The 13,475-nt window shown below is 43.1% G+C and overlaps 1 protein-coding gene across 3 annotated transcripts in view; it reads right to left on the reverse strand.

Moving 5' to 3' along the window:
* afap1l1a (actin filament associated protein 1-like 1a) overlaps positions 1–13,475 on the reverse strand; it is a 290,476-nt gene that overhangs the window by 97,452 nt on the left and 179,549 nt on the right. For all 3 annotated transcript variants that reach the window (XM_068043393.1, XM_068043390.1, XM_068043391.1), the window contains 2 exons: positions 6,628–6,722; positions 4,949–5,060 (listed from right to left, as the gene is read on the reverse strand). In XM_068043393.1, coding sequence (XP_067899494.1) covers positions 4,949–5,060; positions 6,628–6,722 — 207 coding nt within the window. The remainder of the gene's footprint in view (positions 1–4,948; positions 5,061–6,627; positions 6,723–13,475) is intronic.

Raw genomic sequence — 13,475 nt, forward strand, 5'->3', positions numbered from 1 at the left:
CATTACCATGCACTGTTTCCTTGTCCTTTCTCTTTAACTTTTGACAAATTTATTAAAGTTTTTTGAGGATGTAACAAGCAGGGTGGATAAAGGGGAACCAGTAGATGTAGTGTATTTGGATTTTCAAAAGGCATTCAATAAGGTGCCACGCAAAAGGTTACTGCACAAGATAAAAGTTCATGGTGTTCGATGTAATATATTAGTATGGATATAAGATTCGCTAACTAACAGAAAACAGAGAGTTGAGATAAATGGGTCATTTTCAGGTTGGCAAACTGTAACTAATGGGATGCCACAGGGATCAGTTCTGGGGCCTCAACTATTTATAGTCTATATTAAAGACTTGGATGAAGGGACTGAGTGTACTGTAGCCAAATTTGCAGACGATACAAAGATAGGTAGGAAAGCAAGTTGTGAGGAGGACATAGAGTCTGCAAAGAATTGTAGATAGGTTGAGTGAGTGGGCTAAAATTTGGCAGATGGAGTATAATTTGGGAAAATGTGAGGTTGTCCACTTTGGCAAGTGGAATAGAAAAGCAGAATATTATTTAAATGGAGAGAGACTGCAGAACGCTGCAGTGCAGGGAGATCTGGTTGTCCTTGTACATGAATCACAAACTGTTAGCATGCAGGTACAGCAAGTAATTAGGAAGGCATATGGAATGTTGGCCTTTAGTACAAGGGAGATGGAGTAAAAAAGCAGGGAAGTCCTGCTACACCTGTACAGGGAATTGGTGAGACCACACCTAGAGTACTGTGTACAGTTTGGGTTTCCTTATTTAAGGAGGGATATACTTGCATTGGAGGCAGTTCAGAGAACAATCACTAGATTGTTTCCTGGCATACAGGGGGTGTATTTTGAGGGAAGGTTGAGCAGGTTGGGCCTATACTCATTGGAGTTTAGAAGATTGAGAGGTGATCTTATTGAAAGATATAAGATTCTTAGGGGGCTTGACAAGGTAGATGCTGAGAGGACGTTTCCCCTTGTGGGGGAATCTAGAACTAGGGGACAGAGTTTCAAAATAAGGGGTCTCCCATTTAAAACTGAGAAGAGGAGGAATTGCTTCTTTCAGAGAGTCGTTTATCTTTGGAATTCTCTAGCCCAGAGTGCAGTGGAGGCTTGGTCATTGAATATATTCAAGGCTGAGTCAGACAGATTTTTGATCTACAAGGGAGTAAAGGTTTATGGAGAGGCAGGCGGAAAAGTGAAGTTGGGGCCACGATCAGATTGGCTATGATCTTATTGAATGGTAGAGCAGGCTCAACGGCCCAAATGGCCTAGTCCTGCTCCTATTTCTTGTCTCCTTATGAGCGTAACTTAAACCCCACCTTCCCAACCTTTTGACTCAGAGGCAAAACTGCTACCACTGAGCCCAGGCTGTCATCATAGCTACAGTTTTACAGTTCACATTGCTACAGTAATGTTTTTATTGATGTAAGAAGAGAAAGGACAGCATTTGCATTGCAAATAATTTAGTCTTGAATTGTCAAAGTAAAAATTATTCTGTACAAAGGCAGGTAAGCTGGTCAGATAAGATAACCCTTTCCTCACCTCTATCCTTACAACTATTTTCTCTATTTTACGAATGCTAGAATTGTTATTGTTGTTCTGAATTTTTGTTTCTTCTCCTAAAGTTCAAGTATAGTGTCCTATATGATTTACACTTTCCTCTAGCTTCACTCTGTTGAAATCAAGACTGACTGTGGCAATTTCCAACTTCATTCTGCTGAATCTTCCAGACCCGCCCGATGTCTGGGGTTGTGGTGGTGGGGGAGGGCGGGGGGCGCAAAAAATACCTCCGGGAGAGGCCCCCCACAGACCTCGATGCCGGGAAGGCCCAGACCCATATTGCCGGCGGCGGTGAGGGCTCATGGCGTTCGGCGACAGGAGCCCAATTTCAATATGTAAATTAATGTAACTACCTGAATTAATGACCATCATGCTCCCATCGACGGTCCTGGAACGATATTGGTGCTGGTGGCTGGCATTCCCACACCTTCGGATCCCCATCTGGGGATCTGAGGCGGAAGACTGATGGGGAGGGGGGAAGCAGGTAAGTTTTCCTGTGCAGGGGGTTGAGGGTAGCGGGGTCAAACTCAGCTGATTGGTGTAGGGGATGGTGGGAAGGGTTACAATGCACAGTTTATGAACTTTGGGAGGAGGTCAGGTGGGCAGGGGAAGTGTTTTGGGGGGGGGGAGAAAGCACATAATGCATTGCATGGTCATTGGGGGGGTGGGATAGGGGCAAATTAAGTGTTTTAAAACATTTTTTGTAACCTCAAAGGGCTCAAAGCCCTTTAAAAATGGCATCAGCACCTGCAAAAAGTCTGCTGATGCCATTGCCAGGGATGGACACCACCACCCCCACACCGCAACCCCCCCCCCCCACCCCACCACGTCATCAGGACGGACGGTCCACCTGGCCATTTAAATGAACCGCATCTCTGAACATTACAGCGGCTCCGCGACGTGTGGTCTGCATGGGTGGATCGCCATTGTTTACTTAATCGGCGGCACCATAAATTTCAGCCTATTATTTTCTCAGACTTCAAAACTGTACAGCTTCTTCCATCCTTCCATCTTCCCTTTCCCATATAAGTTTAAAAAACATAACCTTATAGTCGTCTACCAGCACTTCATAATTTGGCGTAGATTTTCTCATCATTTCAACTTTAGTCATATCCTGCTCTATTTACCAATGGCCCTTTACCTAGTTTGTTGAACTAAAAACAAGAAAAATAGTTTCCACTTTTTAATGTAGTTGGTTTCTTACCAAACTGTGTTCAGATCTTCTGGAAACTAATTTGTCACACGTTGGGAAGAATCTGGTTAGAATGATAAGCTTAAAGCACTTGAGGAATGAACTGATGAAGTTGAGTTCCAATGAAAGGTCACAGACCTGAAACATTAACTCTGTTTCTCTCTCCACAGATGCTGCCAGACCTGCTGAATATTTCCAGCACTTTGTCTTTGTTTCAGATTTCAGGCATCAGCAGTATTTTGCTTTTATTTTATTGGTTTGGCTTCCAGTGTACAGCATGGAGAGGTTATAACAAGCCCTGCCATGTGCCTAGACCAGTCATCAAGCAGCTGCAGTAAGCCTGTCTTGCACTGAGTGATTGATTAGTAGCTCATGTTTGATTGAGTATTGGCACCAAAATGAAGCCATCATTCAACATCTGCAAATAAAATTGGGTTCCCTACTGAAATAAATTGGGAATTAATTTTCTAAACAGCAACATTTGATCAAGAATTAATCTACTGGCCCTGAATTTCCATTGGGTTCTGCAAATCACTTTCTGGAAAATTCCCACAGATATTCCAGGCGATTGCTTTATTTCTGATGCAAAAGTGTTGACACGTGTAGCTATCAGAATAAACATTGAGCAAGGAATTAGCAATTCAGGCATTCTGATGCAATGTGCACAATTGCTTTTATATTGATAAGAAATTAAAGTAAAATTCACTTCAGAGTCATTACAATCCTTGAGAGAGAAAAAGTGCAAATGTTTCAGTTGTTCATTTCTGGGATAGATCCTATCTGGAGTGAAATGGCAAAGCCTCAGAGAATATTTCAGGCAGCCTTTCTAAATTTATTATCTGAAATGATGACATTAAATTTGTTGCTTAGTCTCACAATCTGATTAACAAAAATCCAGTTTGTTGTGTGGGATCCAAACTTACAGTGGTAATTACAAAAATGGCCATCTGTTTAGTACAAGATTAATTTGATGACCTGGGACATCAATGTGAAAGCAAACCTTTTGCAGAAGAGTTTTTCTAACACAGATTGCAGGGTATTGAAATGGGGTTCTGAGAAACTGGTATTCTCTGGTTTAGTGATGATATTGCTTACATCAAATATTTATGCTGTTAAAATATTGTAAAAGGTGAAGAGATGCAAGTCTGGATGAAGAGGAGATTGGCTGGTCCTGTACTTGTGTCTTACTGACTGGGACTTGCTCAGCAAGCCTTCTGGAATCACAAAGTTTCAGCTCGCAGTCTGCTTTATACCCTAACCAGACAATCCTGGCTGAATAACTGCATAATGTCAGTTGCTGAATCAGTAAGATTTTGAGCTTCATTTGTGGCTAAGTACATAAACTGGAATGAAAGATTTCAACATAAATAATAAAAACATTAACCATTTATAAAGCAACAACTGTTCACCGCTCCTGTCTTTGGGGTATGTACATTTGTTTGAATCATTCTCCTAAGCTGCACAGACAATATTACAAGTACCAAGACTGGGATGGGTAACAATTCTTAGACTCAGGTTATTGCTTGGAATGTTCTTTTCTCATGATTTAAAAAAAAAATCATTTATAGGATGTGGGCGTCACTGACAAGGCCAGTGTTTATTGTCAATCTCTAATTGCCCTTCTTAAATACAACTGAATGCCTTGCTATTTCAGAGGACAGTTAAGAGTCAACCACATTGCTGTGAGTCACATCCTGGCCAAACCAGGTAAGGACGTCAGATTTCCTTCCCTAAAGGACATTAATGAACCAGATAGACTTTTACAGCAAACCAGAAGTTTCATGGTCACTATTACTGATTTAGCTTTTTAATTCCAGATTTTATTCAAGTAATTGAATTTAAATTCCTCAGCTGCCATGGTGGGATTCAAATTCATGTCCCTGGATCATGATTCCAGGCTTCTGGATATTAGTACAGTGACATAATAATTGTGCTACCTTCACACACATCAATTGACTGCACTAACAACCAGAGACAAGGCAACCCTTGTCCAAGAGAGGTCTATAAGCTGAAAAGAAACCTTAGGACCAGCATAACAATCCCATGTCCATCTTGCCATTTGAACCCAGTATGTCTGGTGCAGAAGCTTTATACAGATAGCTCACCATTTAAATTATTTGGTAAAATGGCAGCGCTGTCATTTAAAAAAAATGATTCAGGCGTTTCCTCCTGACCAAGATACTTACTGCGAGAGGTGATGTACTCTGGAACTTTTCCTGGGCTTAATGGTACAGCTTCTTCATAATAATCTTCAGGTGGGGGTGTTGTGGGGAGTGGGGGTGGTGTATCAGGTATTCCCTGAATAAATATAAATAGAACTTCAGTGCTTGAATTTCGATACCACTTTTTACGTACAGCAAGTTGCCGCAAACAACGATGAGATAATAACTAGATAATATGTTTCAATGATATTTGTTGAAGGGTAAATATTGGTCAAGACACTGGGGAGAATTTCCCTGCTTTTCCTTGAATAGTACCATGGGATCTTTTACAACTACCTAAGAAGGCAGACAGGGTGTCGGTTTAACATTGCATCCAAAAGTGCTTCAGGTCTTGGTCAAATCTAGACAAAACCAGATGCCAATTAAATTATATGGTCGACATAATGAGCAACAACTGAATCCAAAGCTCAACTTAAATCTTTAACTTTTTTCAACCTAACTTTTTTTAAAATCCTAAAGTCCAATGTAATAGAAAATGTATTTAACTTATTTGGTCATCTTGTAGTCTTGGCCTTGCTTACAGGCCTTTATTCAGGGCTATTTTTCAGTTCTACATTGTTTTTTTTGAGTTGTCATCTATTTTGGGGCTATGTTCTCCATGTATGCAGAACTGAACTGTGGGAGGTCTACCCAACTGTGGGATAAATCGTATTGCAAGTTCTTCAGTACACAACTATCATGTGATATATATTGCCGAAAAGAAAATAACCACAATCAACAGAAAATTGGTTAAAACCATAATAAATTCCACAGTTATTAACTGAACAAAAAATATTTGAAGTAGTAAAAAGATTTGTTAGTTATCAATGATTAGTGCTAATTATTGATTTGATTTGTGAGAAATAAAATCATGATGCCCCTTTCATACACCTATGGGGCTAAATTTTATAAGGCCCCCGATGTCAGGGGTTGTGGTGGGGGGCCCGGAAAATAATTCCAGGAGAGGCCCGCCATGGGCCTCGACACCGGGAAGGCCCCGCCCCATTTTACTGGCGGCAGCAAGGCCTCTGGGCGGCACTCCCACTGCTTGGCAAAAAATAAATTATTAACATATTTAAATAAAGTATAATCACTGCATAATTATTTACCTTTTCATGACTTACATCCCACGCCAATATTCCAGCCGTTTGGCGATCCGAGGCGTAACGCTGGTGGGGTGGGGGGAGGAGTGAAATTTTCAGGGTTGGGGGGTGGTGGAGCGGAGAAAACTCCTTCTATTGGCTGAGGGGATGGTGGGAAGAGGTTGAAGGGCAAATGTAACAAAGTTCAGGGCGGAAAGTTGGGGATGGGAAAAAAAAAATTTGTATGGAAAAGACAATAAATCGTCATGGGGGTGGGGTGGGAGAGGGGCTTCGATCTTTTATTAAAGTTATAACTTTAAATGTTTTGTCCATTTCTGTTTAAATATTCAAATTGCCGGTAAGCCCTTTAAAAATGGCGTTGGCGCCTACATGGTGGCGCAGGACACCGTTGCTGGGAGGGTGGCGGGGGGGGGGTGAAGCTCCTGCCCTCTCTATGTCATTGGGGGTGGGTGCTCTGCCCCCTACATGTTAATGAGCTGCCACACACTTTTTGAAGCTCGCTAAAAATTCAGCCTATTATTTCTGCAGCATAAATGAAGGACACAGGCACTCAAAACTCACTGATTTGGAAAGTGGAGTTTCTGGTAATGGCATCTCAATCTGGCTTCCATCCTTATACTCCTCCTGCATGTCTTTAAGGTCACGTAGTTCACAATCTGCATTTACACAAACAAGATACATACTTTAACTGTTGTGAAAATAGCACAGAAGTGTTCATGAAGTAGTTTTGCTTAGTAACCGGTGTTATTTGCTTTTTCTTTATAGAGCATGTGTCACAGGGGGCAGCAGGATACGGGATTTATTGCCACGAATGAGCTGTGGCTGATATGTGATTCCCAAGCACTGGTACTGCTCAAAAATGGAAATACATTTTATATCCTACTCCTTCCTATAGCGTGTTCCCTCACAATACTCATTGTCTATTCATTGTTGGTAGCAAGTATTCTTTTCTGTAGGACTTTATGACTTCTTTACCTTCATTTTATTCTCTGTATGAGATCCCCTGTTCCACATATATAAGACATACTTCCGAGTCACCTTCAGTCTGTCTCAACAGTCTGTTTTCTTCAAAGACCTAACTACTCAAAGAATATTAGTACCAATATCAGGAAATTCTTCTTCACACAAAGAGTGGTCAATATATGGAATGGACTCCCAGGTGCAGTAGTATAGGTTAAAGCATTGGAATCATTTAAGAAATATTGTAATTGGATACTGTAATGGGGAACCTGAAGAGTGTTTCTGGGTAAATATACTAAGACCATTTGAATGATCTTTCATATCCATAATGATCTATGAAGTGAAGAACCCCTATCGAGGTCGTGACCTGAGGCAGTTTGTGTGGGTGGTTTGAATGTAGTATTGTGGCCTCCAGAAATAAAGCTGAATGCAAAAGCAACAGAAACAGAACTTTGAACTTTGCTAAAATTTGAATTTAAACAAGAGTTAAAAAAAGTCTCAGCCATTTCCGCCAACAGATGTATTTATGCTGTCGTGCTTCTTTTTGTAGTTTATTGTTCAATATGTAATCATAAATATTCTATTCATCAAGCTATCTGGAAATATCTATCCATCTACACACAAACACAGACATTGAGCCATCTCCATCACCTATACACATAAAAATCCTGATTGATTCCTGGGAAAGTTTGAGGCAAACAAAAAACAGCTCTGAGCAGATTGGCTCCAAGCAAATTTCGGCCAATCATGAGGTGTTCAGAGACAATGAATTAAGTAGTAATTTGCTTTTTTGCAATGAGTTCCTGAAGCACTTGAGCCCATTAAAAAAAGTACTGCTTGCAAACACGTCACTGCAAATAACATCTTTTAGCAGCCTTTAGCGCCATGCTGAACAGCATATTTTCCGACTCATTGTGGACAGTGTTGTGAGGCATACATATAATAAAAATCTCAATAACAAAAACCTAATGACTAACAAAGCTTCCAATTGCCACACTCAAATGCCATCACATAAAATCCCTGTTGCCAGATGTTGCCAACTCAGCTGAGTGTATCTGTGTACAGAATCAACAGCATTGGTATCACAGTAATCAGCACTAACACAAAATAGTTTCTTTGAAGTGTGGTTTCTGTACCCAAACCATTCATCTCTGCTTTTCATGTCTGATCCTGTGACTGTGAGGAAGCTAGGGACAAAGAGCAGAGATCAGAGGCAAGAGTATGGAAAGCACGTATTCCTGAAATTGATCTCTGCTGCAGAAACCTGAATTTCTTTGAACCAAGCAGTGTCAGAAAGAAAATTTTGACAGATAGACTTCAACCAACTGCAAGCCACCATAATTTAAAAAAAAATTATCAAAACAATTCTGGATTAACGATTGAGAAGAGACCAAATGTTTGTGTCTGGCATGGATAATTTAGCATTGTCATTTCCCTTAACATATCAAATGTCAATTTCAAGTGGTAGCTTTTCCGACCAGTGAGTTGTTGCTTTTGGAGTGACTCAGGCATGCTGCAGTAGCTGGGAAATGGTACAAATTTCAATTTGTATTGTGGCACTTCCCAACCAGGCTGTTAGGCTGCTGTGCTGTGCTCCTGTACAAAATGTGCAACAGTTTAATTTCTACAGTCAGTGTAATGATAATGAGGTGGAACTTCTCTGGTTAATGGCTAGACTGCTCGATGCACTTAATCTACCCATATATATTATGGATGTTAAAGGTCAATAATGTCCTGGCCTTTCATGAGGCTACTTATTAAAGAAAAACTAGTGGAATCTGAGGTTCTGCAATCTATATTCAGAAAGTAGGCATTCAGTACTCCATTCTCCCTGAGCGTAATGGGGGTAGAAGAGGATGAATAAAGCGATGTTAGGATGGTTAGCCAATTCTACAGATAATCTGGTTGAACCTGTTTTCGGCGACAAACTTCAAAAAGTGCGCGGCGCACGCGCGAGACATGCACTGCAGAGCCGCTGGGATATTTCGCGCAGTGGCTTATTAACATGGAGGGGGAGGACCGCCCACCCTGGATGATGTAGAGGGGGCGGGCGCTTCATCCCTGGCAACGGTGTCTGGCGCTACTGCCATTTTTAAAGGGCTTCGAGCCCCGACAGGTCATTTTAATTTTTAAAGGGACAGGTTTGGCAAAAGATTAAAATATAATTATATTCACACTTCCAATCCCCTCTCCTACACCCCAATGAATAAATCGTTTATTATTTGTCCTAGTACCCCCAAAAAAGTAAGTTTTCACTCACAACCTTTCCCCCTGAACTTTATTCCCTCTGACCCTCAACCCCTTCCCACCAACCCCTCAACCAAACATGTTGGTTTTTGCATCTCCCCCCACCACCCTGAAAAATTCACTCGTTCCCCCTCACCACCAGTGTCACGCTTCGGCTCGGCGTGGGATGGCCAACCGGACGAGGTGAGGGCTTTTGCATGTATTTAAATATTTATCTATTTATTTAGAGATACAGCACTGAAACAGGCCCTTCGGCATTTAAATGAAGGCTCCACCACTGAGCAGCAGGGGGGCTGCCCCGAGGCCTTTCCACCACCGGTAAAATGCGGTGGGGCCTTCCTGGGGTTGAGGCCCATAGCAGGCCTTGCCTGGAAGTATTTTCCGTGCCCCCCCCCCCCCCCCCACTGCTGGGGACTTATAAAATTCAGCCCCTAGATTTTTGCAATGTGCTTTGCAGTGTGTTTTGAACCATTTTAAGTAATTCCATAAGATGCTGCATTCAGATAGCATTGTTCTTTTTCAGTTGCCGTAAGATCTGAATCCCTGACCTCTGTGAGCTGACCTTTTAACCAGCAAGTTCGTGCACCTCAATTGCTATCTCTACTTTATTCTCCTAGCTTGCGCTCATTGCTTCCCTCTAAAAAATTACTAAGTCAATCCTAGTTGCAGGATGCTCCTCCTGTACATTTTTGCTCTCTTCTGATATGACTGCCTTATAATACAAGTAAACAGGTTAAAGTGTTAAAATGCTGGAAGTGTGTGGAGCACATAAAATGATGCCCAAGTGCCCAAACTGCAGCCAGTGTGGTTATTAGTACATGAACAAACTCCATGCGGCCAGGTTTTGTTGGAAGGACATTTTGTGTGAAGCCTTAAGATATCAGAGTGCCAACAGCTCCAGCTATAAATTACAGTAAGAATTTTAGAGAAATCAAAGAAATGATAGTGTAAAAGGATACCATTCAGCCCATCTCACCTATGAATTCAACAGGAAGGGTCTAATCTAATCCCATTTCCTTGCCCTTACCCCATATCCTTTTACTTTTTCTTTTACAAATATTTATCCAATCACTTTTAAATTATGGTAAGCCTCTATGCCTTTTCAGGTTCTAAAAAAGGCTTTGTATGAAAAGTTTTCTTCTAATTTCTTTGCCATTGAGTGGAGACAACCTTATTCCAGTTAAGCAATGCCTTGATTTAAAATTCTCATCCTTGTTTGCAAACCCTTCCTGGCCTGGGTCCTCCCTATCTCTGTGATTTTCTGCAGCCCCACAACCCTCAGAGATTCTGCATTCATTTGATTCTGGCCTCTTGAGCATCCCCTATTTTAATTGCTCCACCACTGGGGGCTGTGCCTTCAGCTGCCTAGGTCCCAAGGTCTGTAACTCCCTCCCTATATCTCTCTGCCTCTCCACCTCTCTTTCTTCCTTTAAAACTTACTTCTGTGACCAAGATTTTGGACATCTGCCCTAATATCTCCTTATGTGACTTGGTGTTAAATTTTGCTTTATAACGCATCTGGAGCAATGCTGGGCGACATTCCGGAGGTGGAAATAGGTGGTTTTAGTGATGGTGTGGATATATGGTCTGAAGTTCATCTTGGGGTCAAAAATGACACCAAGTTTGCAAACAGTCTGGTTCAGCCTCAGACAGTTGCCAGGGAAAAAGATGGGATCAGTAGCTCGGGAACCATGTGGCAGGAACCAAAGACATTGGTTTTGGTTTTCCCACTATCTAGTGAAAGGAAACTTCTGGTCATATAGTACTGGATGTCGGACAAGCAGCATGACCACTTAGAGTTAGTGGAGGGGTCGAGAGAGGCGATGGTGAGGTAAGGCTGGGTGTCATCAGTGTATATGTGGAACCTCATGTGCTTTCAGATGATGTCGCTAAGGGGCAGCATGTATGTGAGAAATAGGAGGGCATTAAGGATAGATCCCTGGGGGACACCAGAAGTAACAGTACAGGAGCAGGAAGAGAAGCCATTGCCGGTGATTCTCTAGCTACAACTAGATAGATAAAAATGGAACTAGATGAGTGCAGTCCCACCCAGCTAGACGATGGAGGAGAGGTGATGGAGCAGGATATTGTGGCTGACTGTGTCAAAGGCTGCAGACAGGTTGAGAAGGATGAAGGTGGTCATGGTCACTGTCACAAAGGCATGGTTTTGGGAGGTGACAGCACCTTCAAGGACTTTGGAGAGGAATGAAAGGTTTGAAAATGGAGTGGTAGCAGGCAAGGACAGAAGGTCGAGGGTTTTTGTTTTGAGGAGAGGGGTGATGATGATAGATTTGAAGGGAAAGGGGCAGTACCTGAGGAGAGAGAACCATAAACATGTCAGCTAACATGGAGGCCAGGAAGGGAAGTTGGCCATTTGAGAGAGTAGGAGGTGCTGCTCATGGACAAGCTGAGCTCGGAGAGGACATTAGAGAAGATAGGAGAGAAACTTGAAAAAGATGCGAGTTCAAGGCTAGGGCTTGTGGCGGGGGGTGGGGGGGAGGCGGTGCTTAAAGGAAGTTTGGGCTGTGGGCTATGGGAAGGGAGGGAATCAGCAGAGGCAGCTGAATGGATTGACTCAATCTTAGTGACAAAGAAGTTCATGAGCTCCTCACATTTGATATTAGAGGTGAGGTTGGAGGAGACAGGGGAGAGAAGTTTAATAAAACAGTTTGCAGTAGAGAGAAGATGCCTGACGTCACCTTTGCATTCCAGGACGATGTTGAAATAGTCGACAGTTTTGGCAGAAGACAGTGGGACCTGAAATGCTTTATGTGGTCCAGACAAATCTGGCGATGAATAGCTAAATTAATTTCCCACTATATACTTTCAAAGTCTGCATCATTTGGCCTTAAGGGAGTGGAGATGAGAGCCATACCAAGGGGAATGACCAGGTTGAGAGAGTGTAATGGATTTAATGCAAACGAGATAATCAAATGTGGAGGTGAAGGTATGGTTTAGTAGATCAGTAGCTGAAGAAATATTGTGGTGAATGGAAGGCCAAAGGCTGCTTAGTTGGGATTTTGAAACTGCAGCTGTAAGTGAATTGGGAGAAAGTTTTTTCCAGGTCAGACACAGAATGAAGTAGGGTTGAGAGGGTAAAGGAGGATGAATGTAGAGAGTGGAAAGGAAGTGATCAGAGAAGGCCTTATCTGTGATTAACTTGCTGGGAGTAGTGAGGCCAGTAGAAGCATGCATAGTAATTATTTGAAGGGCTGAACAAGGCAACATTCCTTTTCTCCCCACTCCTTGCAGCAATAGCTCCACAGCTGAATTCATGAACCTGAGTGTTCTTGCTTCATACTGCATATTATATCAACAGAAACACTGGGCTGAATTTTATTCTCTCGCCACCAGGAGCAGTGGTGGGCAAGAAAATGGCGGCCTGCATGTACGGGCCGAATGCTGCCATGTTGCCTCGATCTAGCACGCAGCAGCCCATCTGCATATGCTGGGTGGCCCACCCCCTCCCCTCCCCCCACCCCCCAAATCACATGGCGGGGGGCGGGCTCTGCGACGTCAACAAGGTGTCAGCTGCATCTGCGCAGGTGCTAGCGCCATTTTTAAATGACTGCCAAGCCTGCGTTGACAGATGAAAATTCTCCCTGTCACCCCCCCCCCCCGCCCCCGCCCCACAACTGCAACAAAAAGTAAAGTTTGACCCAGCCACCTCCCCAACTACACCAGAAAAGCCCAGATTACCCCTTTTCTAACCCAACTGACATAAGTGCAGAGTTCAAACCCTTCTCCCCCACCCCCACTACACTGGAAATGCAGCGCTGACCCCTTCCCACCCCACCCCCCACTTCACTACAATGCAGAGATCCCCCCTTCCCCACCTCGGCGAGGATGCGGGAGTGCCAGCTGTCACTTGGGAGATTACAGACAGCCAGCAAGATTGTGGTGAAATTATGTAAATATATGCATTTCTTTTATTTAAATATATAAAGTTGGGTCCCGTCGCTGAGCAGCAGGGGGAGGGGGGCGCGCCACAGAGCTGCGCCATCACCAGGTAGATTGGCCCGGCAATCCCGACGTTGGGCTCTATGGCAGGCCGCTGCCAGTGTGATCACGTGGCTGCACCCCCCCACCTCCCCCCCTCACGGAGCCTGATGTCGGAACCTCAAGAAAATCCCAGCCACTACTTGCATTGGAGGGTTTCTTTTGGTGGAAAAATCATCTTTCACTTTAGAAGTTGTTGCAGT

Source organism: Heterodontus francisci, chromosome 12 (assembly GCF_036365525.1).
Source record: "Heterodontus francisci isolate sHetFra1 chromosome 12, sHetFra1.hap1, whole genome shotgun sequence".
In the NCBI taxonomy this organism is placed as follows: Eukaryota; Metazoa; Chordata; class Chondrichthyes; order Heterodontiformes; family Heterodontidae; genus Heterodontus; species Heterodontus francisci.